Source organism: Mus caroli, chromosome 1 (genome assembly GCF_900094665.2).
Source record: "Mus caroli chromosome 1, CAROLI_EIJ_v1.1, whole genome shotgun sequence".
Lineage (NCBI taxonomy): Eukaryota > Metazoa > Chordata > Mammalia > Rodentia > Muridae > Mus > Mus caroli.
The window spans coordinates 119,961,888-119,987,647 of record NC_034570.1 but is presented as its reverse complement, the minus strand read 5'-3'; the positions used below and the strand labels follow the sequence as shown (position 1 = coordinate 119,987,647).

The following is a 25,760-nucleotide window of genomic DNA, read 5'->3' as shown; positions in this document are numbered from 1 at the left end:
TCTCTCTCTCTCTCTCTCTCTCTCTCTCTCTCTCTCTCTCTCTCTCTCTCTCTCTCTCGCCCTCTTACATCCTTCCTTACCTATTCCGTTTGGCTCCAGCCTCCTTCACCTCCACACAGATGATTCCCCATGACTGCTCCTGTTGGCTCCACTCCACACTCCCCCAGCCAGGACTGGGTGTGCGTTATTGAACGCAGGGCTGGATGTGCATTATTGTTGAAATGTCTTAAAGTAAATTACAGAAGCGGTACCTCTGTACCCACTGACCACCATAGACAGGCATTCTCCAGGAGCTTATCGGAAGGGAGTCAGAGGGAGGAGGACGGCATAGAAACACTGTGTGTGTCTGGACTACAAAGTCTCCACAGCAGCATCCTGGCTTTCTGTTTGGCTATCCTTGGAGGTGATAGGGCATTAATTGGGAAAGTATGGTGAACTCTACAATCAGGGAGTTGGGGATGGAGCACAGGGAGCAGACTCAACAGAATGCTTGGTTCCTATTACAGAGTTTAAAGCCAGCCTAGGCCGGATGAGACTCTCCCTGTCTCTGTCTTTCTTTTACACACACACACATGCACACACACACACACACACACACAGACATACAGAGACACAGACACAGACAGACAGACAGACAGACACACACACACACACACACACACACACACACACACGGCAAGAGAGAGAGAGTGGGGAGGGGGCACTCCTGCACTGCATGGTCACAAGGAAGGCAGCACAGTAGCAGATTGCAGTGTGGTGCAACTTTAGCATCTGGAGGCGGGGTATGCAGAGGAGGCTCCCCGAGCCAACATTCGAGAATCTGTGTTTGTTCAGATGACTTAGACCGCCTCTTGTCATCTTTAGGTTGAAGGTGCGTGGAGAGCAGATGGCAAAGGACTTAGTATCTGGGACACATTTTCCCACACTCCACTGAAGATTGGGAATGACGACAACGGGGACGTGGCATGCGACAGTTACCACAAGATTGCTGAGGATGTGGTGGCCCTTCAGAACCTGGGCGTGTCCCACTACCGCTTCTCCATCTCCTGGCCTAGAATCCTCCCCGACGGAACCACCAAGTTCATCAACGAAGCAGGCCTCGACTACTATGTTCGATTCATAGATGCGCTGCTGGCTGCTGGCATCACACCACAGGTGAGGATGTGGCCCCTGGAGGCAGTGGGTCAAGAGGAGCCCCATTCTGATACAAACAAAATGCTGAGTTCTTATTTTACTTATTTAATGTTAAATACATTAAGGTATTGCCTCTCATATGCATTTGTTTATCTGTCAGATAGGGTCTTACTTATTGACTTATGTTTGAGACAAAGTCTCATACATCCCAGCAGGCCTCCAGCTCCTTATGTAGCTGAAGATGTCCTCGAACTTCTGATCTGTCTGCCTCCACCTTGTAAGAGCTAAGCTTACAGGTGTGCACTGCCACTCTCTGTATATGCGGTGCTGGGCTGGAGCCCAGGGCTTCATACATGTTAAGCAAGTACTTTACCAAGACATATTCCCAACCCCCAAAAGATGTGGGGTGTGTGTGTGTGTGTGTGTGTGAACCAGGACAACTTCATAGCAGTGGCTTTTGTCCTTTCACCACGTGGCTTCTGGAGCTTGAACTTAGGTCATTGGGTTTGGTGGCAGCACCTTTGCCTGCTGAGCCTTTTCCCCAGCATCTAACTGGGTTTTCAACTTTGGTTTTGAGTTGTCTGTAAATTCACATGGTACTGAATTAAAGGATGGAAACCTTTCCTCCCCAGGCCTGGAGATGGTTCAAAGCCCCTTGAGCCTTTCCGAGTCATTGTCCCTTGCGCTGTACTTGTATGTCTCATGTCGCCAGCTTCCTGAGGGAACGTTTGATGGACCCCTGCTCTGACTTGCTCATAGGTGACCATGTATCACTGGGACCTGCCCCAGGCGCTGCAGGACGTCGGGGGCTGGGAGAACGAGACAGTTGTGCAGCGGTTTAAGGACTATGCCGATGTGCTCTTCCGGAGGCTGGGGGACAAAGTGAAGTTCTGGATCACACTGAATGAACCCTTTGTCATTGCGGCCCACGGCTACGGCAGCGGGGTGTCTGCTCCAGGTAAAGGCCCTCGTCCAGCTTGTCAGCTCTTTGGGTCATAATATTCTTAGCACCGTGAAGATTCGAACTCCAGGTGGCATGAGAATCATGGCCAGACAATGTGTTGGAAACCCTGCCTCCACAGGCCTGAGAAGATGGGTCTGTGGGTAAAGTGCTTGCCATGAAATTATGGGGCTCAGATTCTCTCCCAGGATCCCATGCAAACAAACAAACAAACAACCCAGACACATTTGTAATCCCAACCCTGAGAAGGCAAAATCAGGTGGCTCCTCGGGGCCCACTGGTCACTCAGTCTAGCTTAGTGTAGGCCACAGGTGACCCTGTCTCAGCGAAGTACAGTCTTCCTATGAATGACACCTGAAGCTGTCCCCTGGCTTCTACCTGTGCTCACTCATGTGTGTCTCCACATGTTCTGTTTTTAAACTTGCAATGGAATGGGGAGATATTTCCTGAATTACCGATAGACTTATCTTCCGGGCTCTCAGTTGGCACTTTGATTTGAGCACTTGTTCTCCTGGAGCGGGTCATTGTGACCATTGGGTGTGTCTGCCAGTCCTGACTTCATGGTGGTCCTCTAGAGCTCAAGGACCTCAGCTTCTGAGCATACATCATGGTAGACATCCCACTGCAGAAGGGGACACGAGCCTACAACGATCGATCAAGTACCTTCTCCCAGCAGGAGTGCTGCTGCGGCCGCCCACAAGCAATCCCATTCTCTTCCTACAAGCACTCTTTGCTGCCTGTTCTCCTGAGAAAGACACAAGGCTGACTACTCTCTGCCATTCAGTAGGGGACATTGGAATCCCAGTCTTCCTAGTGTCATATGCAGACAGGATGATGCTTTCTGCTGACATCCTTGTATGTTTCCAGGAATCTCTTTTAGACCCGGCACAGCTCCATACACTGCCGGACACAACCTAATAAAGGCTCACGCTGAGGCTTGGCATCTCTACAACAGCACATACCGTAACAGCCAGGGAGGCGTGATCTCCATCACCATTAGCAGCGACTGGGCCGAGCCCAGGGATCCTTCCAACCAGGAGGATGTGGAGGCAGCCAGGAGATACGTACAGGTCTGTGCTCTCTGTCGCTTCTCGACAGTCTTCTCTCCCAGTTGAACAGAAATAGACAGATGGAGACTAAGCATAATGGTTTTGGATCTAGACTCAGTTTTACTCTTACTTGATTTTTTTAAATAAAGATTTATTTATTTATTATATGTAATTACACTGTAGCTGTCCTCAGATACTCCAGAAGAGGGCATCAGATTTTGTTACGGATGGTTGTGAGCCACCATGTGGTTGCTGGGATTTGAACTCGGGACCTTTGGAAAAGCGGCGGCGCTCTTAACCACTGACCATCTCGCCAGCCCGATTTTTTTTTTTTAATCGGTGGACTGATGTTTTAATTTTTTTTTTTTTTAAGATTGTATTGAAGGCAAGTTTATTGGGAAACTGCTCTCAGGCAAGTTCATGGGCCCCAAGGATTGAGGCCAGGAGACTCTCCATGGAGAGGGGGAGGGGAGAAAAAGAGAAAGGGCCTGAGAGCTACATTTTTAAAAATGACTTTAAATTTTGCTGGTTCTGAAGTGCTTGCTTCTTTTTTTTTTTTTTAATTTTTTTTTTTAAGATTTNTTTATTATATGTAAGTACACTGTAGCTGTCTTCAGACACTCCAGAAGAGGGCGCCAGGTCTCGTTGCGGATGGTTGTGAGCCACCATGTGGTTGCTGGGATTTGAACTCTGGACCTTTGGAGGAGCAGTTGGGTGCTCTTACCCACTGAGCCATCTCACCAGCCCCAGTGCTTGCTTTTTAAAGGAAATCTTTTCGCTGTCTCCAGCTTACTTTGTGAAAGGTGAAATACGTATCTTTCATCCCCCTGATTTTCTTTTTTAAGAACCTACCGTGTTACCAGGTATTCTGCATTTGAACTTTTCTGAACGTCGCCTTTTTCATCCGTGTCGGAATCTTTCCTATTCGCCCACAAGTGTGCTGTGGCAAAAGCCATGGATGATAAGAGACTGGGAGAGTTTTAAAGATTTATTTTACTTTTTGGTGTGTGCATATGTATCTGTGTGTGGGCACATGCGTGCGAGGGCAGAAGCCTGTGGCATCCAGAAAAGGGCACCAGACATCCAGGGAACGGTTGTGAGCCACCCAGCCAGGCTGCTGAGAGCCAAACTCAGGTCCTCTGCAGAGCAGGACGCGCTCTTCTCCACCCAGGAGCTGAGTTTTAAGTCTTAAAGAATTGTTTGTGGTTGGTAGGATTGCTCAGCAGGCAGAGGTCCTTGTCAATGCGAACCTGGGGGGCTTGAGTTCTATCCTGGGAACCCACAGGAAAGAGGAAGAGAAGACACTCCACGAGGGCTATCTTCTGATTCCCATATGTGCAACTATGGCATTCACCGTCACTCTGTTATGCACACACACACACACACACACACACACACACACACACACACTGAGGCATGCACACACCACTACTACTGATAGTTGAACGTGTTAGTACAGGGATGGGGTGTAACTCACTTGGCTGAGTGCTTGCTTAGCATGCATGAAGCCTGAGGTTCTGTCCTTAGCACTACATAAACTGATGGTGCTGATGTGTGCCTGTAATCCAGCACCATGAAGACTGACATGGGGGGTTGTGAGTCTGAAGGCCATCCCTGGCTATATAGTGAGTTTGAAGCTAGCCTGTGCTACACTGAGACCTGACTACAGTAGGTAATAGAGCCCGGCTGAACCCATCACTTCCGGGGCCAGAATCCCTTGATTTCTTAGAAACTCTTTAGTGTCCCTGATTTTCTTTCTTTCTTTTTTTTTGGTTTTTCGAGACAGGGTTTCTCTGTGTAGCCCTGGCTGTCCTGGAACTTACTTTGTAGACCAGGCTGGCCTCGAACTCAGAAATCCACCTGCCTCTGCCTCCCGAGTGCTGGGATTAAAGGCATGCGCCACCATGCCTGGCCTCCCTGATTTTCTAATTCATAAAACAAATGCGCATACACTCTCCCTGGAAGTTAATTCTATAGTAAATAGACACCCACAGGGAATAGCATGTTCAATGAAGGATGCCTGACGGGAGAGAATGGCCCTCATGGTCCAGCCTCTCCTAGGGCTGCCAGAGCATGTGAAAGGTGAGAGACATTTCTCCCACATCAGCTTCAACAAAGATTTACCACGCCCTCTCTTTCCACAGTTTATGGGGGGCTGGTTTGCACACCCCATCTTCAAAAATGGAGATTACCCTGAGGTGATGAAGACACGGATTCGTGACAGAAGCCTGGCGGCAGGCCTCAACAAGTCCAGGTAAGTGCTGGGTCCACAGCAATGAGTGTGCGGTCTGGGTGGCAGTGCCAGGCAGGGCGCCATGCCTACAGCTCTGTCTGTGCTAAGAAGATTGCATGCAGCAGACAGCATGTGAGACACAGCTCAGTCCTGTTATGTCTTGGAGTCATCCGTCACCTCTGACTCCTACCATCTTCCCACCTCCTGTTCTGTGCAGAGATCCTTGAGGGCAGGGAGGGGCTGGATGGAGGCATTTAGGACTTAGGGCTCCAAGGACTCTGGTCTGTGCACTTTGTCCAGTTGGGTCTCTGTGTTAATTCCCATCTACTACAGGAAGATGCATTTCTGATGAGAGTTGAGTCCTGATCTGTGGGTAGGTGTTGTTGTTGTTGTTGTTTTTGTTGTTTGTTGTTTGAGAGAAAACACAAAGTTAGCTAGAATTGAGTAGAGAGGTGGGAGGATCTGAGTAGAGTTGGAGAAGGTGAACATAATCAAAGCATTTAGTATGAAAACATTTTTTTAATTAATTTATTTTTTTGAGAAGTCCATTCAACTTTTATTCAACTCCAGAGACCCCCATGCCAATACATTATTTTTTTTCAATTTTTTATTAGATATTTTCTTCATTTACATTTCAAATGCTATCCTGAAAGTCCCCTATACCCTCCCCCTGCCCTGCTCCCCTACCCACCCACTCCCGCTTCTTGGCCCTGGTGTTCCCCTGTACTGAGGCATATAAAGTTTGCAAGACCTAGGGGCCTCTCTTCCCAATGATGGCTGACTAGGCCATCTTCTGATACATATGCAGCTAGAGACACGATCTCTGGGGGTACTGGTTAGTTCATATTGTTGTTCCACCTATAGGATTGCAGGTCCCTTTAGCTCCTTAGGTGCTTTCTCTAGCTTCTCCATTGGGGGCCCTGTGTTCCATCCAATAGATGACTATGAGCATCCACTTCTGTATTTGCCCTAAAATTTATTTTTTATTATGAAAACAAATTTTCATTAAAAACCCATCATCTGGGCTGGGAAGATGGCTCAGCGGTTAAGAGCACTGACTTCTCTTCCAAAGGTCCTGAGTTCAAATCCCAGCAACCACATGGTGGCTCACAACTATCTGTAATGAGATCTGATGGTCTCTCTGGTGTGTCTGAAGATAGCTACAGTGTACTTAGACATAATAAATAAATGAATCTTTAAAAAAGAACAAAGCATCATCTCAGAGCCTGACAAGGGACAAACGACTGCTATTACTGTTCTTGTTCTCCAGAACAGCATGGACTCTGTCCCAAGAGTGCCCACTTCTAAGTAACCCCATTGCCACACTCTAAGGACAAATTCCCCAGTTTGTCCAACTCTAGTTTGTCACCCTGTGCAAAAGCAATTGTCTGGGGACTGTAGGGCACATGCTTGTTGTCATGTCACTGAGCCAGCAGATGGCAGTGCTTCATACCGCATCCGCCCTTCTTCCCGGCTCTCCACACTTCCTGTCAGGAGCAGCTGCCTGTCATGGATCCCATAACTGCCAAAGATGAGGAATAAAGGCCAGGGCAGCAGTGCTTAACCACAGGAGTGATGCTCAGACCAGGGCTGCCTGCCTCCAGGGCCAGCCGCCTAGGTTTGAGAATCATCCAGTTGCCACTGGGAGTGTAGCATGTGCAAAATCACAAAAAGATGCTGGCTTTGTGGGAACAGATTCACCAGCTCTCCACTAGTCATGTGGCCCGTGGAGGAGGAAAGGAACTCAGCAAGTATGTATTTCTAACAGCCTTGGAGTCTTTCCCCCAAATCTGCCATCTCTCCCACCATGGGATATTTACAATTCTAGTTCTTACTATGTTGTACACACCTGGCCCGTATAGGGCAGGTCCTGATGGGTAAGGCTTGGCCAGGGTCTGATGTGCCAGTCTGCAAGTTGGCATCATGGCTCCTCCACACAGCTGTGCCGAGCTGCTACAGTACATCTGGGTCAGAACCGAGTAGGGTCCCTAGGCAGAGTCCGGCCCCTCCGGTAGCTGACAGAGCAGCCGGGGTGATGAGATACCATGGAATCCCACTTCTCCGTTTCTTCAGGAGAAAGACAACCCCAAAGAAACCTGGGAGGCCGGCCGTGTAGACCCTGGGGACTTTACAGCTAAGGCAGGATATTGGTGGAGCTAGGCCTTCACAGCAACAAGGACTTGGGGAACAGAAGTCACTGTGTCTCAGGGTTAGGGTACAGACAGAGTACATGCAGCACAGAGCTGAGACTGAACCTGCTGCCGTGTAGGCCCTGAGCTGTGTGTGTCTGGAAGCTAGGCAGGGCCTTGGCCTTGAGGGCACCAGCTGAGGGGTATTATGGGCTCCAGAGAGAAGCAAGGGTGAGGAACACAAGCCCAGTGGAAGAGTGAGTGTAGAAAAGTGCACACATCCAACACTGAGTTCTCAGAGCAATCCTATAAGTGAGGCTAGACATCAGAAGGCACCTGAATACAGCAAGCCCAGGGGAAGTGCAGGGACTCACCAAGGGCGAGCTGGGAGGACTGTTAGGAGCATACAGGAATCGTCTAAGGTGGCTACCCGAGATGTGCTTGTGCTTTTCAAATCTATCACGAATGGTAAAACTCCGAATGTCTGAAGGAAGTGGGGCAGGGGCGGGGGCGGGGGCAGCCTGCCAAGAGCTTACACAGGACAGTGAGGCGATGGGCAGGGTGGCTCTCTGGGGAGAAGGGAAGCAGCACACAGAAGGGCTTCTCTCTCTACAGCTGTGCCTTACTCACAGCCAAGGGCCTGGAGTTCTGAGTGCTCCCTACCCTGTCCAGATACGCTCCTCAAAGTGGGATTCTTCCTGAAGGCTCATCCCCTAATGGCTCCCTCTTTCCAGGCTCCCTGAATTTACAGAGAGCGAGAAGAAGAAGATCCAGGGCACCTTTGACTTTTTTGGGTTCAACCACTACACCACTGTCCTAGCCTACAACCTCAACTATGCCGCTGCTGTTTCGTCTTTTGATGCCGACAGGTAAAGTGGTCAACAGGGCACGTGAGGCAGAAAGCATTCCATGCCTGGCTTGTGCTTGGGTCTGTGTGGCCTCAGAACATATCTCATGGTGTGGACACCAGGGTGTGCTCGTCTGCAGCAAGTGATAGCCACACAGCACTGCCATTTCCCTCTCACAGGCCTCGACTTCGTTCTTCAATACAAAGCCAAACTATCATTTATGGACTGTATAAATAACACACGACCACCTAGGAAACAGCGAGAACAAGAATGAGACCCAACCGTAGTGGTGCACATCTTTAATTCCAGCACTCGGGAGGCAGAGGCAGGGGGATCTCTGTGAGTTTGAGGATAGCCTGGTCTACAGAGTGAGTTCCAGGACAGTAAGGGCTACACAGAGAAACCCTGTCTCAAATACCAAGAAAAGAGAGAGAGAGAGAGAGAGAGAGAGAGAGGTTACTGTTATTATTTATAATTGTTATCCTCTTAGTTGTGATTTATTTATAACAGCAAAACTTCCTGTGCCTTTTGTGTGTGTACACGCTCACACATATGCAGGGCTCTCTCTGTCTGCCTCCCCAGCACTGGGAGTATAAACAGGTGCTGCCACACCCTTCCCCCTCTTTCCTTTTAATATGGACTCATGCGTACAAGACAGGCACTTTACAGAGGTACCTCTCCAGCTCTTCTCTTCCGTCTTTTTTCACACCAAGCATTTTCCTGCTTCTTTCTTCACACACAAGCCTTGCTTTCCCCACCTCTACTTGGAACCCTAGTCAGACCCTCTACTTGCTCCCGTGTAGTCTTGAAGTTCTGAGCCTGTTTCCCCAGAAACCTCCCCCAGGGCCTATGAGATAGAACATTCAGTTCAGCCACGCGGAATCAAGTGCTGCAAAGAATCTGGGGATGGAGAAGGCTTCATCTGTGCAAACACAGGGCTCGTCAGATACGGCAGGCATCCCACTGCCACGAGCCGTTCCCCTTTCTTTTTCATCCTTGTAGAAGGGTCAGGGATGTGGACATTTGAGATGGGCCTCACTTGTCTGCTCCTTGCCACTACACAGATGAGCACCTCCAAAATGACCGGTGACTTGAGGACCCATTCTCTGAAGGTAGCGCTTGTATGTCAGCAGAAGACAGGACATGCAGAGCTGCTATGCTACTGTGAAGTGTGTTCTGGGGGAAGGGTGGCTTCCATAAGCAAGACCTGGAGCTTATAAACAAGAGCTGATTTTTACCTTGTAAACTTGCAGGGGAGTTGCTTCCATTACAGACCGCTCCTGGCCAGACTCTGGCTCCTTCTGGCTGAAGATGACCCCTTTTGGCTTCCGGAGGATCTTGAACTGGTTGAAGGAGGAGTACAACAACCCTCTAATTTATGTCACAGAGAATGGAGTGTCCCGACGAGGAGACCCAGAACTCAATGACACCGACAGGATCTACTACCTCCGCAGCTACATTAATGAAGCCCTCAAAGGTAAGAGCTTTTGCATCCACTGCGTGAGCATCTCAGAGTCCCTAGGAGGATGCTCTGGCATGCCAAGGCCTTTGGCTCTTGAGTTTAAGCATTTGTTTGAAGCTAGAATCTAAGGTCTTTTCCCTTCCTAGATTTACGTTTAAGTAAAACCAGTTGCCTGCACTGGCAAGACCTCAGGTTTTCTTGCTTCTTGGCATCTCTGCACATTACTGTCCTGCAGCAGACCAAGAGTGGTCTGGGCTTTTGGTTTCTAAGGTGGTAGGACTGGGGAGATAGCTCAGTTAGTAAAGTGCTCAGTGTACAGCCATAAGACCTAAATTAGAATCTAAAACACCCGAGGATCATCTCTGGCTTCTACATACACCCACACATAGCACTCACATGAACACAGACTATGTGTGTGTTATCTATGTAGGCCCTGGGCTCTACCACAGCCAAGGAAATGGCCAGAGGTCCTATTACAGCTCGGATCTTTTGCTTCTACAGTTCCTGCCTCTCCATGGGAGAGTATTTCAGGGTCCTGACTCAGATCACTCTCCTGAGCTACAGGGAAGGCAGTGGGTGGGGTTAGCTCAGGCTATCGAAGTTCCACTCAGAACTGAGCCTTCTAGAAAGATCCTGATGGCCCTGCACATCCATGATAGAGGACCTGCACAGGATGGGCTCTCAGAGTTGAACTCACACTCTACTATTAGGACAGTGGGGACAGCCACGAGCCTGGCTTCAGGAGGCCTGGCACACAGGTGTCTTGATATGAAGAAGACTCACACCAGGCCTGTGTTTGAGCAGCTGTACGAGATAAGGTGGACCTTCGAGGGTACACGGTCTGGAGCATCATGGACAACTTTGAATGGGCCACAGGCTTCGCAGAGAGGTTCGGTGTGCACTTTGTGAACCGCTCTGACCCTTCTTTGCCAAGGATCCCCAAGGCGTCAGCCAAGGTCTACGCCTCCATAGTCCGCTGCAATGGCTTTCCTGACCCTGCACAAGGACCTCATCCTTGTCTCCAGCAACCAGAAGGTGAGGTGGCTCTGGGAGGAACCAATTGATGGGGAAAGGGCAAGAGGAGGCTGTTCTTCCCACCAACTCACCTTCCAGCTCAGATGTTTGCCCACAGCTTGACCCCTTCACCTGTCAGCAGGTACTCCAGGCGCTTCGGGCTGGTGTTGCCTGTAGAGGCCAGGGCCCTGCTGTAGGAATGAGCAGCTTCAGATTCTCCTGCCCACCCCTAACTCACAGTGGCCTCTTCCTTGAGGACAGATGCTTGCAGGCAGTCACTAGGTCAAGTCAGAGGACTACAGAAGCACTGGGGCTGGTACTCGCTGGGTGATTATAGAATATAAATGACTATGAAAATACAAGACCATTATCCAATTCGGGATGACCTTTAGTTGCCCAAAGTGATGCTTAAAACAAGGCTAGGGATGTGGCTCAGTTGGTGGAGAGCTCACCTAGTATGCACGAGATGATGGGTGCTCAATACTTAGCACCATACAAAAGGTATCGTAACACTTAATAGGCAGAAGCAGTAGAGTTTGAAGTTCCAAGTCATCCACGGCCACCTGCCTAGCCAGAGGCCCGTCTCAAGAGAGAAGCGAGTATATGGTTTGCTGGGGCACAGTGCGATGGCTCAGAGGTAAAAGCACTATGGTATGAGTTCAATACCAGGAACCCAAAATAGTATTCCTGAAAGCTGTCTTCCAACCTACATGAGCATCATGGTATGCACGTACACATTATAGAAACAAATTAAAAAAACAAACAACACAGCAGTGCAGGGGACCCATGCCGACACCACAGCCACGAGCTTGCTTGTCCTGTGTATGTTTGGGGTGTACACTATGCAGTCTCTGGACCGCAGGAGCCAGCAGGACTTTTTCAGAGCAGGCTGGTGGCTAACAGTGCTAGAGCCTGAGCCTCTACTGTCTTTTCCTAGATGCTGGGCCCACTGCCAGCCCTGTGAAGTCAGAGGTGCCCTTCCTGGGGCTGATGCTGGGCACGGCAGAAGCACAGACGGCGCTGTATGTCCTCTTCGCTCTTGTGCTGCTTGGAGTTTGCAGCGTGGCATTTCTGTTATACAAATACTGCAAGCGCTCCAAGCAAGGGACAACACAGCCAGGCCACCACGGTATGAGTCGAATTTCTTCCTTCTGACAAGTCACCACCTCCTCAAGTTGCAGAGTAGCCTGGCTAGCCACCATGCTAGCAACAGACTCCTGCCTGCAGTGAGCTGCACTGCTGGAGGTAATTTCCATCTTGAAGCGTCTCAAGTTTCCAATTGAAATGAAAACATCTTTGGCGCTGGGAATTTTTCTGTGGACTCTGAGAAGCCTGCAAGACACCCCCATGGAAATGCAGAGGCTGAACTGCCTCGTGGTTCTCTGTCCTCATTTCAGGGTTTGATGGTAGACTCAAGAGCACAGACTTCCTTTAGTAAGAACCAGTCTTGCCCCCTCTTGCAGTTCTTTCCATAAACCTATGTAGAATAAAATGGAAAATAGAGACCTGTGTCATGTCCTGCTGTGGCCCCTCTTGACAAGTAAGTTCAATGGGATTGCACGATGCTACACGAAGCATTTCTGAACACAGACCACGGCTGCTTGCTTACATTCCTTGGGGCCTTTGTTCTATGTCCCTTGCCAACTTTTATGGCACTCCCGGCTCTCCTGAAATCAGACAACTGACACCAGGCCTGAGCCGTGGCTTGAAGGCCCAAGAGACTTGAGCCTGGCCTGTGGAGCTCGTTCCCTCCCTCTTCTGTCTGTCTGTCTGTGGTGGTGCTCGTGTACAGTGGATCCCTGACCATCCTGTGCTCCCTCCCTCCCTTCCCTTTGTCAATGCTTTCTTCAGCCTGTGAAGCCTTTCTGAAAACACCACCTAGTCTAAGCTCAGGTACCACAATCCTCCTGACCACTCCCCCACTTCCACTTTACAGCCTGGCTACATTTTCCTGGAATTTTATTTCTTTCTGCTGTATTTGGGGCCAATGACCTTGCCTGTCTTTGGCCAGAACATTTTGGAAACAAAAATGGATGCTCCTTTGTTTATCCATTTACAAAACACACCACCACACCAATGGGAGAAGACAAAGTATGGCCTTTAGCAACTGTCTTGTATACACAAAGAAACAATCACAGTGGAAAACATTTGAAATCTCCTTTGTTCCGGACCATTCTCAGATAGCTAGGAAATTGCTGTTATTATTATTTAGTGAATTAATTGTTGTTTAAGATTTCTCTGTATAACATATCTAGCTATCCTAGAACTCTGAGATCTCTCTGCCTCTGAGTGCTGGGATTAAAGGCCTGCACCAACACAGCCCAGCCAGGATATTATTTTTAAAATAAAAAGCAAGCCAGTTATGGTGATACACACACACATCTTCAATCCTACTACTTAGGAGGCAGAGGCAGGAGGATCTCTGTGAGTTTGCAACCTCCAGGACAGCCAGGGCTACATATAGAAACTCCGTGTCAACTAAATAACCAACTAAATAAAAATGAAAAGCAAGTCTAGCCATGTGAAGTGGAAGTTTCTGGATATGTCATGTGATACTGTCTCACATGGTGTTTTGCTGGGTCAAGACCCTTGGGAGGACACATGATGTTTGGATGGTGTGCTTGCATAGCTAGCCTTGCAGTGGTCTTTGTCTTCACTGATCTTTGCTTCCTTGAGAGAGCATGGCAGAGAATTTATGGCATCCTGGCTGGTTCTGGTTGCTCTGCTGCCTTGTGCTGATTTGGCAGAGGCCTGGCGGTTTCTGCTGGAGCGTGCCACTGATGCAGATCATGCTTGGTATCCTGACACTACTGAAATGGACTGCTGGTGTCCTGACAAACAGAGATTGGAACTGCCAAAGGAACCACTAAACAGGTCCACACTCCCTTGTCCTTTTTACCATCTTTTCTCCTCTACCTTTGATGTGGGCTAGAAGCAGGGGTTGGGGGCTGGGGGTGGGGTAGCGATTGAAGGGATTTTGAACCCTTATTAAAAGTAGGTTTTGGGGCCGGAGAGATGACTAGGTGGTTAAGAACACTTGACTGCTCTTCCAGAGGTGCTGGGTTCAATTCCCAGTAACCACATAGTGGCTCATCTATAATGGGATCTGATACCCTCTTCTGGCACAAAAGTGTACATGTAGACAGGGCACTCATGTACATAAAATAAAAATAGGTTTTAAGGACTGGAGAGATGGCTCGGCCATTTACGAGCACTGACCCAGAGGTCCTGAGTTCAATTCCTAGCAACCGCATGGTGGCTCACAACCATCTGTAATCAGATCTAGTACTTTCTTCTGGGGTGTCTGAAGATAGCTACAGTGTACTCACATATAAAATAAATCTTTTTAAAAAGAAAAAGGAGGTTTTTAAAAAAATCTAAGCCTATAGCCATGATAGTATGTGCCTGTCTTTAATCCTAGTACTCGGGAGGTAGTGGTAGAGGCTTTCCAGTTTGAGGCCAGCTTGGATCACACATCATGAGACCCTGCTAGGGGATGGGGCAGGGGGCAGTAGAGGCCATAACCCCTAGTTTTTGGCTAATTTTAAAAGATTATTGTGTGGCTAGAGAGATGGCTCAGCGATTAAGAGCACCCGCTACTCTTCTAGATAGAGTACCTGAGTGTTCAGTCCCAGTCTCCACAGGGCTGCTCATAACTGTTGCTAACTCCAGTTTCAGGGGATCCAGTGCCCTCTTCTGGCTTCCCTGGAAACCAGGTACTCATGTGACACAGAGTCATACACGTTGGAAAAATACCCATTCATATAAAATAAAAATTTAAAAACAAGTAAGAGTGATTCTGTCTGAAAGTTTGTTTTTCATAAGCATTTCTAACCTAAAGTATATCCATAGAAAGGTCTCTTCAGGAAGCTGTAGACATGGCTCAGTAGTTAAGACAACTGCTCTCCAAGAAGACTTGGGGTTGATTCTTAGCATCCATACAGCAGCTAAGAACTGCCTATAACTATAGTTCTGGGGACTCCAATGCCCTCTGTGGCTTCTGTGGGCACTGCATGCATGTGATACACAGACATACATATAGGTAAAACACCTATACATGAATACTATCTTTAAAAAAACTTTATCCAAAAGTTTATCTAAAAACTTTATCCAAAGGTTCTATGACTAGCTTGGCAGTCAGGAGCCTTTGGTGAACACACATTCTTTTTCTGTTGATAGGAAAAGGCTGCCCAGTGGTTTGGGTTTTGAATCTTTTGAAAAGGGCATAATAATTATTTACCCAGGACTGACAGTGGACCTCCATGTAACTCAAGTTAGCCTTGAACTTAGGGTTATCCTACTGTCTCTGCTTGAGAACTTAGGGACTATATACATGTACTACTATGGTCAAATGTGGGTGCTTCTAAATCTGAAATGCGGAGGACATTTCTTGGGCAGAAAGATTCATGACCAAGTGTTATTAATTGGAGCTAGAGAGATGGCTCAGCAGTTAAGAACATTTTTTTTTTTTTTTTTTTTNACTCACTTTGTAGACCAGGCTGGCCTCGAACTCAGAAATCCGCCTGCCTCTGCCTCCCGAGTGCTGGGATTAAAGGCGTGCGCCACCACGCCCGGCTAGTTAAGAACATTTGCTAGTCTCACAGAGGTCCCAGGTCCCTAGCATCAATAATTAATGGCCTGTAACTATCCCTAACTCCAGTTCCAAGGGATATGGCACCCTCCACTGGCCTCTGCAAGCATCAGGTAGCAAATAGTATGTTTACATACATTCAAGCAAAATATCAATACACGTGAAGTAAGAACATTTTGTTCTTACTGGCTGTCCTGGAACTCACTTTGTAGACCAGGCTGGCCTAGAACTCAGAAATCTGCCTGCCTCTGCCTCCCAAATGCTGGGATAAAAGGCGTGCGCCACCATTCCCAGCAAGAACATTTTTTTAAGAAGTAAACTATATTAGAATTTAATATAGGTCTAGAATTCTAGGACATGTGAGGCTACTCAGAAAATCCCCATTTCCATTGCCCCCTCCCCCAAACAAGAATGTTAGGATATAAAAAGTTAGGTTTTGAAATGGGAAAGACGTCTGTGACTCTTTCCCTAGAAATCTAGTGACTCAAAACCTGGAGGCCAAAAAGAAACACAATTAATAACCCTGACCATGTTAAAAACAAAATAAAAGGGCTCTGAGCCTGCTCCGGGACTCGTATAGAGCAAGAACTGATTTCCACAAATTGTCCTCTGACCTCCGTGCTCATGCCTGTTCCTCTCCCTCCTTCCCTCCTCCCTTTCTCCCTAACTATAATGAAAAACAATTTCTAGGAGGCTGGGAAAATGGCCTAGTACTTAAGAGTGCTTTGCCGCTCTTACAGGATCTGAGTTTAGTTCAGTTACCAGCCTGTAATCTCAGCTCCGGGGTTCTTTCTAACACTCTTCTTGTTTCTATGTGCACCCCACATATACATATTGAAAGAAATCTTTAAAAGTAAAAAGGAAAGATTAAAGGACAAAATGGTCACTGCATGCTAGTAAAGAGTTGATTTTCTTATGAGCACAGAGTTTGTACAAACCAGTAGAAAAAATACAAAAGTAAAACTGGCCCAGCGCTTGGGAGGCAGAGGCAGGTGGGTCTCTGAGTTCGAGGTCAGCCTGGTCTACAGAGTGAGTTTCAGGATAGCCAGGGCTACACAGAGAAACCCTGTCTCGAAAAACCAAAAAAGGGCCGGAGAGATGGCTCATCGGTTAAGAGCACTGACTGTTCTTGTAAAGATCCTGAGTTCAAATCCCAGCAACCACATGGTGGCTCACAACCATCTGACGCCCTCTACTGCTGTGTCTGAAGACAGCTACAGTGTACTCACATATAAATAATAAATAAATCTTTAAAAAAAAAAGTAAAACTGGAAGACAGTTTCAAAGTCAGTTGGCATGACCAGGAGTATTGACAACTGTCTTAGTTGTACTGCAAGCCTTTAACCCAGCACTCAGGAGACAGAGACAGGCACCCTGTGCGTTCAAAGCCAGCCTGGATGATACAATGAGTCTGTAGTGATAATAAAACAGAACAAAACAACAACAACCAAACCAAACCAAACCAAACCAAAAAACCCAAAACCAAATGAATCCAAAGTTCACGTTCATTCAAGATGAACAGTGCATAGACAGTCCTCAGCACCACATCTACAATGTGGACAGAGATGAAGGACAGCAGATGGCAGACAGCAGAGTGGTGGGGTCCAGTCTCACCTGATGGAGGAGCATCTCAATTCATGCAACTTTTAAAAGAGCGAATTTGGCCATCTTTCCTAATCCAAACCTCCAATATCCTTTAGGGTTAACGCCCCATGTCCCATGGGTCCACTTTCAGTCAGAATACCTCTCCCCTCCAGGATGCTCACTGTGTAGTCTGAGTCAGCCTGGAACTATGTAGACCAGGCTGGCCTCAAACAGAGATCCTATTGCCTCTGACTCCTGAATGCTTGGATCAAAAATCTGTGCCACCACACCTGGGCTAACCACGTAATTTTGATTAATCACAGAATATAACCAACCAGTTGTGTGCTTATGTCCTTCGAACTGATACAGACAGGAAGAATGAGAGCTAGCTGTGTATAGGCAGGTCAAGGTCTTTGAGGCTGTAAGGAAAGAGCAAAATGCAGGGTAGTACATACAATATGATCCCATTTATTTAAAAATAAAGATTACATATTTGATTATATGCATAAAATTTTTCTAAAAATGACATTAGAAATTATGACTAGAGGTTACCTCTGGGTAGTGGCAGTAGGGTAGACGCTGGGACAGAGACACCCTTTTCTTACATTCTGAGGTTTTTTTCAACCATGTGTACTTTTTTTTTTTCTTTTGGTTTTTTGGAGACAGGGTTTCTCTGTGTAGCCCTGGCTGTCCTGGAACTCACTTTGTAGACCAGGCTGGCCTCAAACTCAGAAATGCGCACGCCTTTGATCCCACCAGACCTGGCTACCACGCCCAGCTCCATGTGTACTTTTTAAAGAGATAACATTGAAGAGTGATCCTGTTACTCACACATGAACTATGGACATTTTAAGACTTGTATTTGATTTTCTTCAAGACAAATTGACTTGAGGTACTTAATGTTTCTCCAGGATTCATACCATTAACAAGTTTTTTTTTTTTTAAACTCATATATTGCCTCGTTATTGCAGAGACAGATCTCACTCTGCCTAGGCTGGACTTGAGCCTGGACCTGAGGATAACCTTGAGCTTTGAGACCCCTGCCCCATCTCCCAAGTACTGTTCAGGAACAAGATGCCACGCCCAGCTTGCTGTGTTTTCAGATGACTGGATATTAGATGAGATGGTTCCTACAAAGTTTTAAAAACTTGCATTTTTGTTGTTGACCTTGTAGTCCTGTCTGGCCTGAACTTGCTATGTAGACCAGCCTGGCCCTTAAACTCCTGCACCTGATTCCCAAGCGCTGGGATTTTACGTGTGAGCCACCATGCCTGGCAAACAACTTCTTTAAAAAGTTTTAACAAATGTGATCAATGCAGAAGAAGACTGCAAGAGAACTCCAAGGACATACATCATTAATGTGTTCTTCTCTTTACATATATATTAGCCCGTTACCCTCTACACACACAATTTACAAAGCTCAATTCATCCTGTGCCTACAGCTATGCTTCCTGCCTTCTTTCCACCAACATCGCAGACATTCAATAAACATGGCAAGTGCTGGATTAGCATGTTCCATTTCTCAACAGTAATTACGTCTACAGAAGGCATTTTGTTGTTTTCAGTTTTAAGTTAACTAATATTAGGACTATTCATAGCTAAACTTCTGGAATGAGGATCATTACTTACAAAAAGCTATTGTGTGAAAATATGACATATTTAAAGTTCCTAGGCTTGTTTTCAGGAAGGTTCTGTTGCCCCAGCACTTTAGCTGCCCCCTGCTTCCCACCAGCACCACAGCTCACACGCGACACGCGTGTGCGTGTTACTCCACAGGGAGAGGAGTTCTTCCTCCTGTTCTCTGACACAGGGTCAGGTTGACTTTCCATTCTAAAAACAGAAGAACAGCAAAACATAACCCACGTTTCAGACGCCCCAACTTTCAGGAATAATGGGGATGAAGTGCCTTCTCTCTACCCTAGTGTTACAGTGCTGGGCTTTGGCCTGGCAAGTGTGACTGCTGCATGTGAGATTTCAGTAGGAATATTAGTGAACAATCTAAGCCGCAGACTGGCCATTCTCATCTGCCTGGCATCGATGAGAACAGGTTACAAAACAGATGCATCAGTAACCTAGGACACAGAGTTTCTACATTTTATTTTTCTAAATAAAGGTACTCAGTTATTTTGCTGACATCTTCAGGGCCGCACTGGGAGGAAAAAGTCAGACAAAAGTGACCTGGATACAGCCCTGTACAACAAAGATGCTCACAGCAAAAATAAGATCATTCTGGTTTTTTGAAAACCTTTTTTATTTGATATTTAAGTAAGATCAAAAACTACAAGATTTTTTTGTTGTTGTTTTTGAGGCTGATGAGTGCAAAGAGAAACGCTAAACATCAGTTATCACCTGATTAGCGCGCTGAGGTGCTCAGGGCTCAGACTACTCAGTGACATACCAGTTACTGTGTGTGGCTTGAGAATCTTGCAGCAAAAAGTATCCTAAATGAAACACTGGGCTAGGGGCTGTGGAGTCTGAGTAGGAGCGGTGGTGGCAGGGTGGCCTTGGGATTCTTCTAGACTTAACAGCTGGTTACCCTACACAAGGACCTAGCATCCAGCTATTTCATGTTTGACTTTTTCAGGTTAAACAACTTAACTCAAAACCTCTTAGCAGAAATAAAGACTATACACGGTCTGAAAACATAAAGCTGACCCACTTCTCCAGCAGCAGTCTCGCTGAGTGGAGTCCTAAGGAAACAGTGAGAATCTGCACTGCTCGCTACCCTACATCTGCTGCGTGGAGTTTCCATTCCAAGTGTTGTTCTCGTCTTCACCGTCATCTTGAGTCCTCAGTCTGTATATTTTCCCTTCTTTTTTAAAGTCTTCCCCTCGTTTTTCCAGCACTCTTTTTCGGACTGGTTCCCTGAAATGAAAAAGAGAAGAAGGTGACATAAAATACAAACCACGCAAAACTGTTTCTCACATTTCTTCTGATATAGGATAGGCAACTATATTTTATTTTTACCTCAATAATGAAGTCTATAGAAGATATCTGTACCTCTGCTGCAATAATCAATTTTATTAGTCTTTACTAATTTAATCTCCTCAGTTATGTAAGTCAAACTAGTCAAATCATATTGTCCATTTTCCAGATGACTTATTAAACCCTACAAGAACATGATCATTTGCTAACTAACTTCCTTTAAAAAAAAACCAACCTCATACAAGCTCAGACACATACTAGATATAATTTACAGAGTACCCTAGAAGCTAAACAAAGCTCCAGTTGTACCTTAACTGATAGAAATGGCCAGTCAGTCATTTGCAATCCTTTTTAAACCTTTACCAGTGACTTATAACAAAGAATAAATAGGACTTCCTTATTTGAAAGCAGGAAAGAGTCTAAGTTTAGAGAAACCTATGAACAACAGAAAATGGAACAACAGTAGACTAGAATCACAGGCACATTCACCATTCCCTCTGCCACAAATTCAAGTCCTTTCCCCCTTTTAAGAAAAGGTTTTTTTTTTTTTTTTCTCGAGACAGGGTTTCTCTGTATAGCCCTGGCTGTCCTGGAACTCACTTTGTAGACCAGGCTGGCCTTGAACTCAAAAATCCACCTGCCTCTGCCTCCCAAGTGCTGGGATTAAAGGCGTGCGCCACCACGCCCGGCTCTTAAGAAAAGTTTTAATGATTCACATGGCACCCTATTCCATACTATAGTAATTATAGAATTAAATATTTCTAACTACTCTTTAGCAAGACTAAGGAATTGATCTTGGTGCCTAACAGTTAAGATAGAGACCACATAAGCCAATCGCAGTATTCATATATATCAATGTAGTGGTTTGGCTCATGGGAAGTGGCTCTATTTGGAGGCGTGGCCTTACTGAAGGAAACTTATCACCTTGGGTGTGGGCTCGCTCGAGCTCCACCTAGTATGGAAGACAGCCTCCTTCTGGCTGCCTTCTGATCAAGATGCAGAACTTTTGGCTTTTCCAGTATTACACCTGCCTGGGCGCTGTCATGCTTCCTGCCATGATGATAATGGACTGAACCTCTGAACCTGTAAGCCAGCCCCAATTAAAGGCTGTCCCTTATAAGAGTTGCCTTGGTAATGGTGTCTCTTCACAGCAATGAAACCTTAAGTTTTGACTACAAAGAATCAGTGAAACACAGGACTAGGTATCTCCACACAGCAGAGTGATAGCTTTCAGGGCTGATACACTTGCTGCGATGTCTAAATAGTTCTATCTACTCTTTAGCAGGGCCCAAGAGAAGTGAGTGCAGTAGTCAACAGCTATACTCCTAGCTAGCACTTGGAAAGAAGAGGCAAGAAGTTCCAGGTCATAAAACCGAGGACCCTCTGCAGGACAAATGCTAAGAGAGTTTATGTAACAAGAATGAATATTATTTGTTAGATGGGGGTATAAGCTCCTTCTGTTAATACTTCCTGTTAACCTGTTTTGAATACGCCAAAAGAGTATAAAGCCATCACTGCTGTCCATAGAACTAAATCTTTGATCTGTAATGAAAGTAAGGGCTTTGATTAAAGAATTAAAACCAAGTCTGATGGCATTCTCTTTCTTTTCGTATTTTGCATTTTCCTTTTGGCTCAGAGTTTCACTATATAGCCTAGAAAGGATTCAAACTCATGATCTTCTGTATTCCCAACCAGGCTAAACTCATGGTATCATATCCATCTCCCTCCCACCCCAACCCCAGTGTGGTGGCATAAGTCTTTAATCCAGCACTTGGGAAGCAAAAGTAGAAAGATCTAAGTTTGAGTCTACCCAGGGTAACACTGGGATCTCATCTCAAAAACAACAAAAATCATGGCTAGCAAGAAATACTACATACCTGGGGGCAGGGTGTGTGTATTGGTAATTATGGAATAAAGAGTGTTCAGTGAATGGGGGAAAAGAGGCAAAGTTGCTTTACTAGCAACAAGGATTAAGGAAACCACTGTATGTGACTTGTGTATTTTGCAATGAGACAACAAGAACACAGACCTTTTCTCTGACTTGCTGGATGATGCAGAGTTTGAAGGCTCTGTGGATGTGGCTCTTGCTGAAGTCTGTGCAGGAGGAGGATTGCTAAATAAAAAATTGCTAATTAATCTCCATATGGCCAGGAATGGGTAAAGCACCGTCCCCAGTAATGTCCAAATGTCTCCGCTAGAAGCGTGGACAATGGATGTGGCCGGCCGGCCTGCCTAGAAAAAAAGAGATGAAAAATTAACAAAGGAGTAAAGATTCCATCAGTACAGTTGAATCCCATTTAGCTCTTAGATGCTCCTTTTATCTGGAAACAAAGCCAAGGAAGTAAAAATGATCACCTTTTACTTCTTCCCAAGTGCCCATGAACTTATGGGGCTTCTAGAGCTGTTTTTACTATTTATTTTTATTGAGGCAGGGTCTCACTATGTAGCTCTGGCCATCCTGGAACTCACTCTGTAGATCAAACTGCCCTGGAACTCACAAATATCTGCATTATCTGCCCGCCTCGGCCTCCCATGCACTGGGTTAAAGGCATGCACCATCATGCTCAGCTGTTTTTACTTTTAAACAAATACTTTTATGTGTATGTGTGTACATGACTGTATGTATGTACATCACATGTATCACCTGGAACTGAAGTTACAGACAGCTGTGAGGCACATGTTGGAACTAGGAACTAAAGCTGGGTCCTCTGCAAAAACAGCAAGTGTTTTTTTTCGTGTGTTTTTTTTTTTTAAAGATTTATTTCTTTATTATATGTCAGGACACTATAGGTGTCTTCAGACACCTGAGAAGAGGGCATCTGATCACATTACGGATGGTTGTGAGCCACCATGTGGTTGCTGAGATTTGAACTCAGGCTCTTCGGTAGAGCAGTCTGGGCTCTTAACCGCTGAGCCATCTCTCTGGCCCGCAGCAAGTGTTCTTAACTGATGAGCCATTTATCCAGCACCTCACCACACCTGGCTGAACCAACTTAAAAAAAAAAAAATTAGTTTTCTTCTATGTGTATTAATGTTTTTGCCTGAATGTTATAAATGTGTACTAAGTGTATGCTTGGTGCCCAGGCAGATTAGAAGAGGACAGCAAATCCCCTCGACCTGGACAGCTGTGAGTTGCTATGTGTGTGCTGGGAACTGAACCTGTGTCCTCTAAGAGAGCAGCACACTCCAATTGTCAAGGCATTTCTGCAACTGTGAACCAGCTGTTGTTAAGAAATAGTAAACTTGGGGCTGGAGAGATGGCTCAGTGGTTCTGAGCACTGACTGCTCTTGCAGAGGACCGGGGTTCAATTCTCAGCAACAACATGGTGGCTCACAACCATCTGTAATGAAATCTGATGCCCTCTTCTGCTGTGTCTGAAGACAGCTACAGTGTACTCATATAGTTAAATCTGAAAAAAAAAATAGTAAACTGGTAATAAAATCTGGTGAACACCATGAAATCCCGATTGCTGGGCTGTTTGCAGTGTGGTAGCAGCTGTAGGCTAGAGCAGGGAAAATCCTAGTGAACATGACATGAAGACCCAGCTGACCCTTCAGGGAGACCTTGGCAATATCTTAGCTTGCTAAGTCTCTTTTCTCCAGAGGAGATGAAAATGCTATACTTATTGGGTGTGGTGGCATGCACGCCTTTAGTATCAGAACTTGGGAGGTAGAGGCAGGTGGATCTCTTTAAGTCCAAGGCCAGGCTAGTCTACATAGTGAGCTTTTAGACACCATGTAAGACCTTGTCTCAAAAACTACAAGCTATAGTTAAAGAATTACATGTTATTTTTATGTTATATATTTACAATGTGGTAGACAGTACAGTCATAAGCTAACAGTGTACAGATGAAACAACTCAATATTTGTTTTCTTCTGTTAATTTTTTTGCATAGAAAACAGTTGAAATTTCAAAGCCTCACAAAACATTAGCACTATAAGTTTATAAAGCACAGAATAAATAGATGTACTATAAATTGATCTAATTTTGACTACTTTGTTACTTTAATTGCACACAGCCTTTTCTCTTCTTCAAATTCTAAGAAGTGACCAAGAATAGAACAGACAGAAAACCCACAGGGCAGAACCCAGAACTGTATGCATACTGGCAGCAGCACCACAGAGGCGCTGGGGGCGAGCTCCAGATCCAGCAGCTTCCTCTTATAGTCTTCTCTGGTGAATTCTCTTCTGGGAAACATGGTGGCTAGTGAAAAATTACCATAGGTGTTGCCCACAGTCTGAAACAGAGCAGTGAATTGTAAATCTTACAAAGTTGTCTTTAACAAATAAGGTACTACCAAGATGCATTGTTTTAGACTCTAAAATAATTGTTACAATTAAAATTATCTTAATTTACAAAATTCAATTAGACATAAATTTAAAACCACTTAGAAAAACCGTGTTCCAAAAAGTAGTTGAGAAATACCAAATCCAAATGGTTTAAAAAATGTTAGCATCTAAAAAATGACCACTGCCTTGCTTTATTTTTTTTTTTTTTAAGATTTATTTATTTTTATTTATATGAGTACACTGTAGTTGTCTTTAGACACACACCAGAAGAGGACATCAGATCCCATTACAGGTGGTTGTAAGCCACCAAGTGGTTGCTGGGAATTGAACTCAGGACCTCTGGAAGAGCAGTCAGTGCTCTTAACCCCTGAGCCATCTCTCCAGGCCAACTGATGCCTTGCTTTACAGCTGTTGCAAGTAAGTGGAGGGCTATGGGGGAAAAATGTCCCTCCTGTGGGCCAGCCAGGGAGAACTGACCTCACACACGTGCCATGGGCTGCACACGGCTCTCCCACTTCCCACATAAACTAAGACACTGTACAGACTTTTAAAAAGGCACTTGTCCTATTAAAGCTCCTCTATGGTGCGACTGTACTCTGTATTTACATTCATTAAGAAACAGTGAAAGATCTATGATTTCTAGTTTAAATCCCACACTCTCAGGCCAGGCTGGCTCCGAGAGACAGACAGAGACTCACTAGACCCTGCCTCCCTCCCAAGTGCTGGGAACTAAGAACTATGCACAATGCCTGGCTTTCAGAACGATGACGACAACGACAAACCCCAAATGTGATAGAGACATTAGCACCTAAAAGTAGCAGATGATCCTGTTCTATTCTCAGTGGTCAAAATAAAATCAGCGGAGCTATTTATCATGATGAGTAGACCAAGAAAATGTGGTATATATACTAATAAAATTTTATTCAACAGAATAAAAAAAGAAATTATGTTATTTATAGGAAAAGTAGATGGAACTGGAGAACATATAGAGCACATGAGACAACTACTACAGCCTTCTTGTATGTGTGCCCTGGATATTGATCTACATGAGTGTATACAATGATCCAAATACACAAAGCATGACGACAAGACAGTCTAAGGGCACTAGTGAGGGAAAGACGGTAGTCTGCAGGACTCAGGGAAGAGGAGGGTGACAGAGTGAAAGGTTAGTGGATGTGAACTTGAAAATGTTCTGAACGACACTGTGTCATAATTAAAGCTCATTATTTTGTACACTAATCTAAAAACAAAAGAACAGGTGGTATTTGATATAAAAAGCAAAATGAAAAACAAACTATCAAACAATGGACCAATAAGATGACTCAGTGACTAAAACCATTTGTCACATAAGCCTGATGACTTGAGTTTGAGTCTGGAACCCACTGTGAAAGGAGAGGACCGTCAGGCAGTGGTGGCGCATGCCTTTAATCCCAGCACTCGTGAGGCAGAGGCAGGCGGATTTCTGAGTTTGAGGCCAGCCTGGTCTACAAAGTGAGTTCCAGGACAGCCAGGGCTACATAGAGAAACCCTGTCTCGAAAA

At 45.7% G+C, this 25,760-nt stretch overlaps 2 protein-coding genes across 3 annotated transcripts in view; one reads left to right on the top strand and one right to left on the bottom strand.

The window, feature by feature from the left end:
- Window positions 1-12,333, top strand: part of Lct (lactase) — a 44,032-nt gene extending 31,699 nt beyond the window's left edge. The window contains exons 10-17 of the mRNA XM_021175421.1: window positions 865-1,155; window positions 1,894-2,092; window positions 2,963-3,165; window positions 5,289-5,398; window positions 8,241-8,375; window positions 9,608-9,831; window positions 10,621-10,851; window positions 11,768-12,333. Of these exons, the coding sequence (XP_021031080.1) occupies window positions 865-1,155; window positions 1,894-2,092; window positions 2,963-3,165; window positions 5,289-5,398; window positions 8,241-8,375; window positions 9,608-9,831; window positions 10,621-10,851; window positions 11,768-11,985 (1,611 nt within the window). The 3' untranslated portion in view covers window positions 11,986-12,333. The remainder of the gene's footprint in view (window positions 1-864; window positions 1,156-1,893; window positions 2,093-2,962; window positions 3,166-5,288; window positions 5,399-8,240; window positions 8,376-9,607; window positions 9,832-10,620; window positions 10,852-11,767) is intronic.
- Window positions 12,334-17,456: 5,123 nt separating this feature from the next.
- Window positions 17,457-25,760, bottom strand: part of Ubxn4 (UBX domain protein 4) — a 35,794-nt gene continuing 27,490 nt past the window's right edge. For both annotated transcript variants that reach the window (XM_029477786.1, XM_021159713.2), the window contains exons 11-13: window positions 24,037-24,168; window positions 21,960-22,162; window positions 17,457-19,870 (exon numbers count right to left, since the gene is read on the bottom strand). In XM_029477786.1, coding sequence (XP_029333646.1) covers window positions 19,732-19,870; window positions 21,960-22,162; window positions 24,037-24,168 — 474 coding nt within the window. In that variant the 3' untranslated portion in view covers window positions 17,457-19,731. The remainder of the gene's footprint in view (window positions 19,871-21,959; window positions 22,163-24,036; window positions 24,169-25,760) is intronic.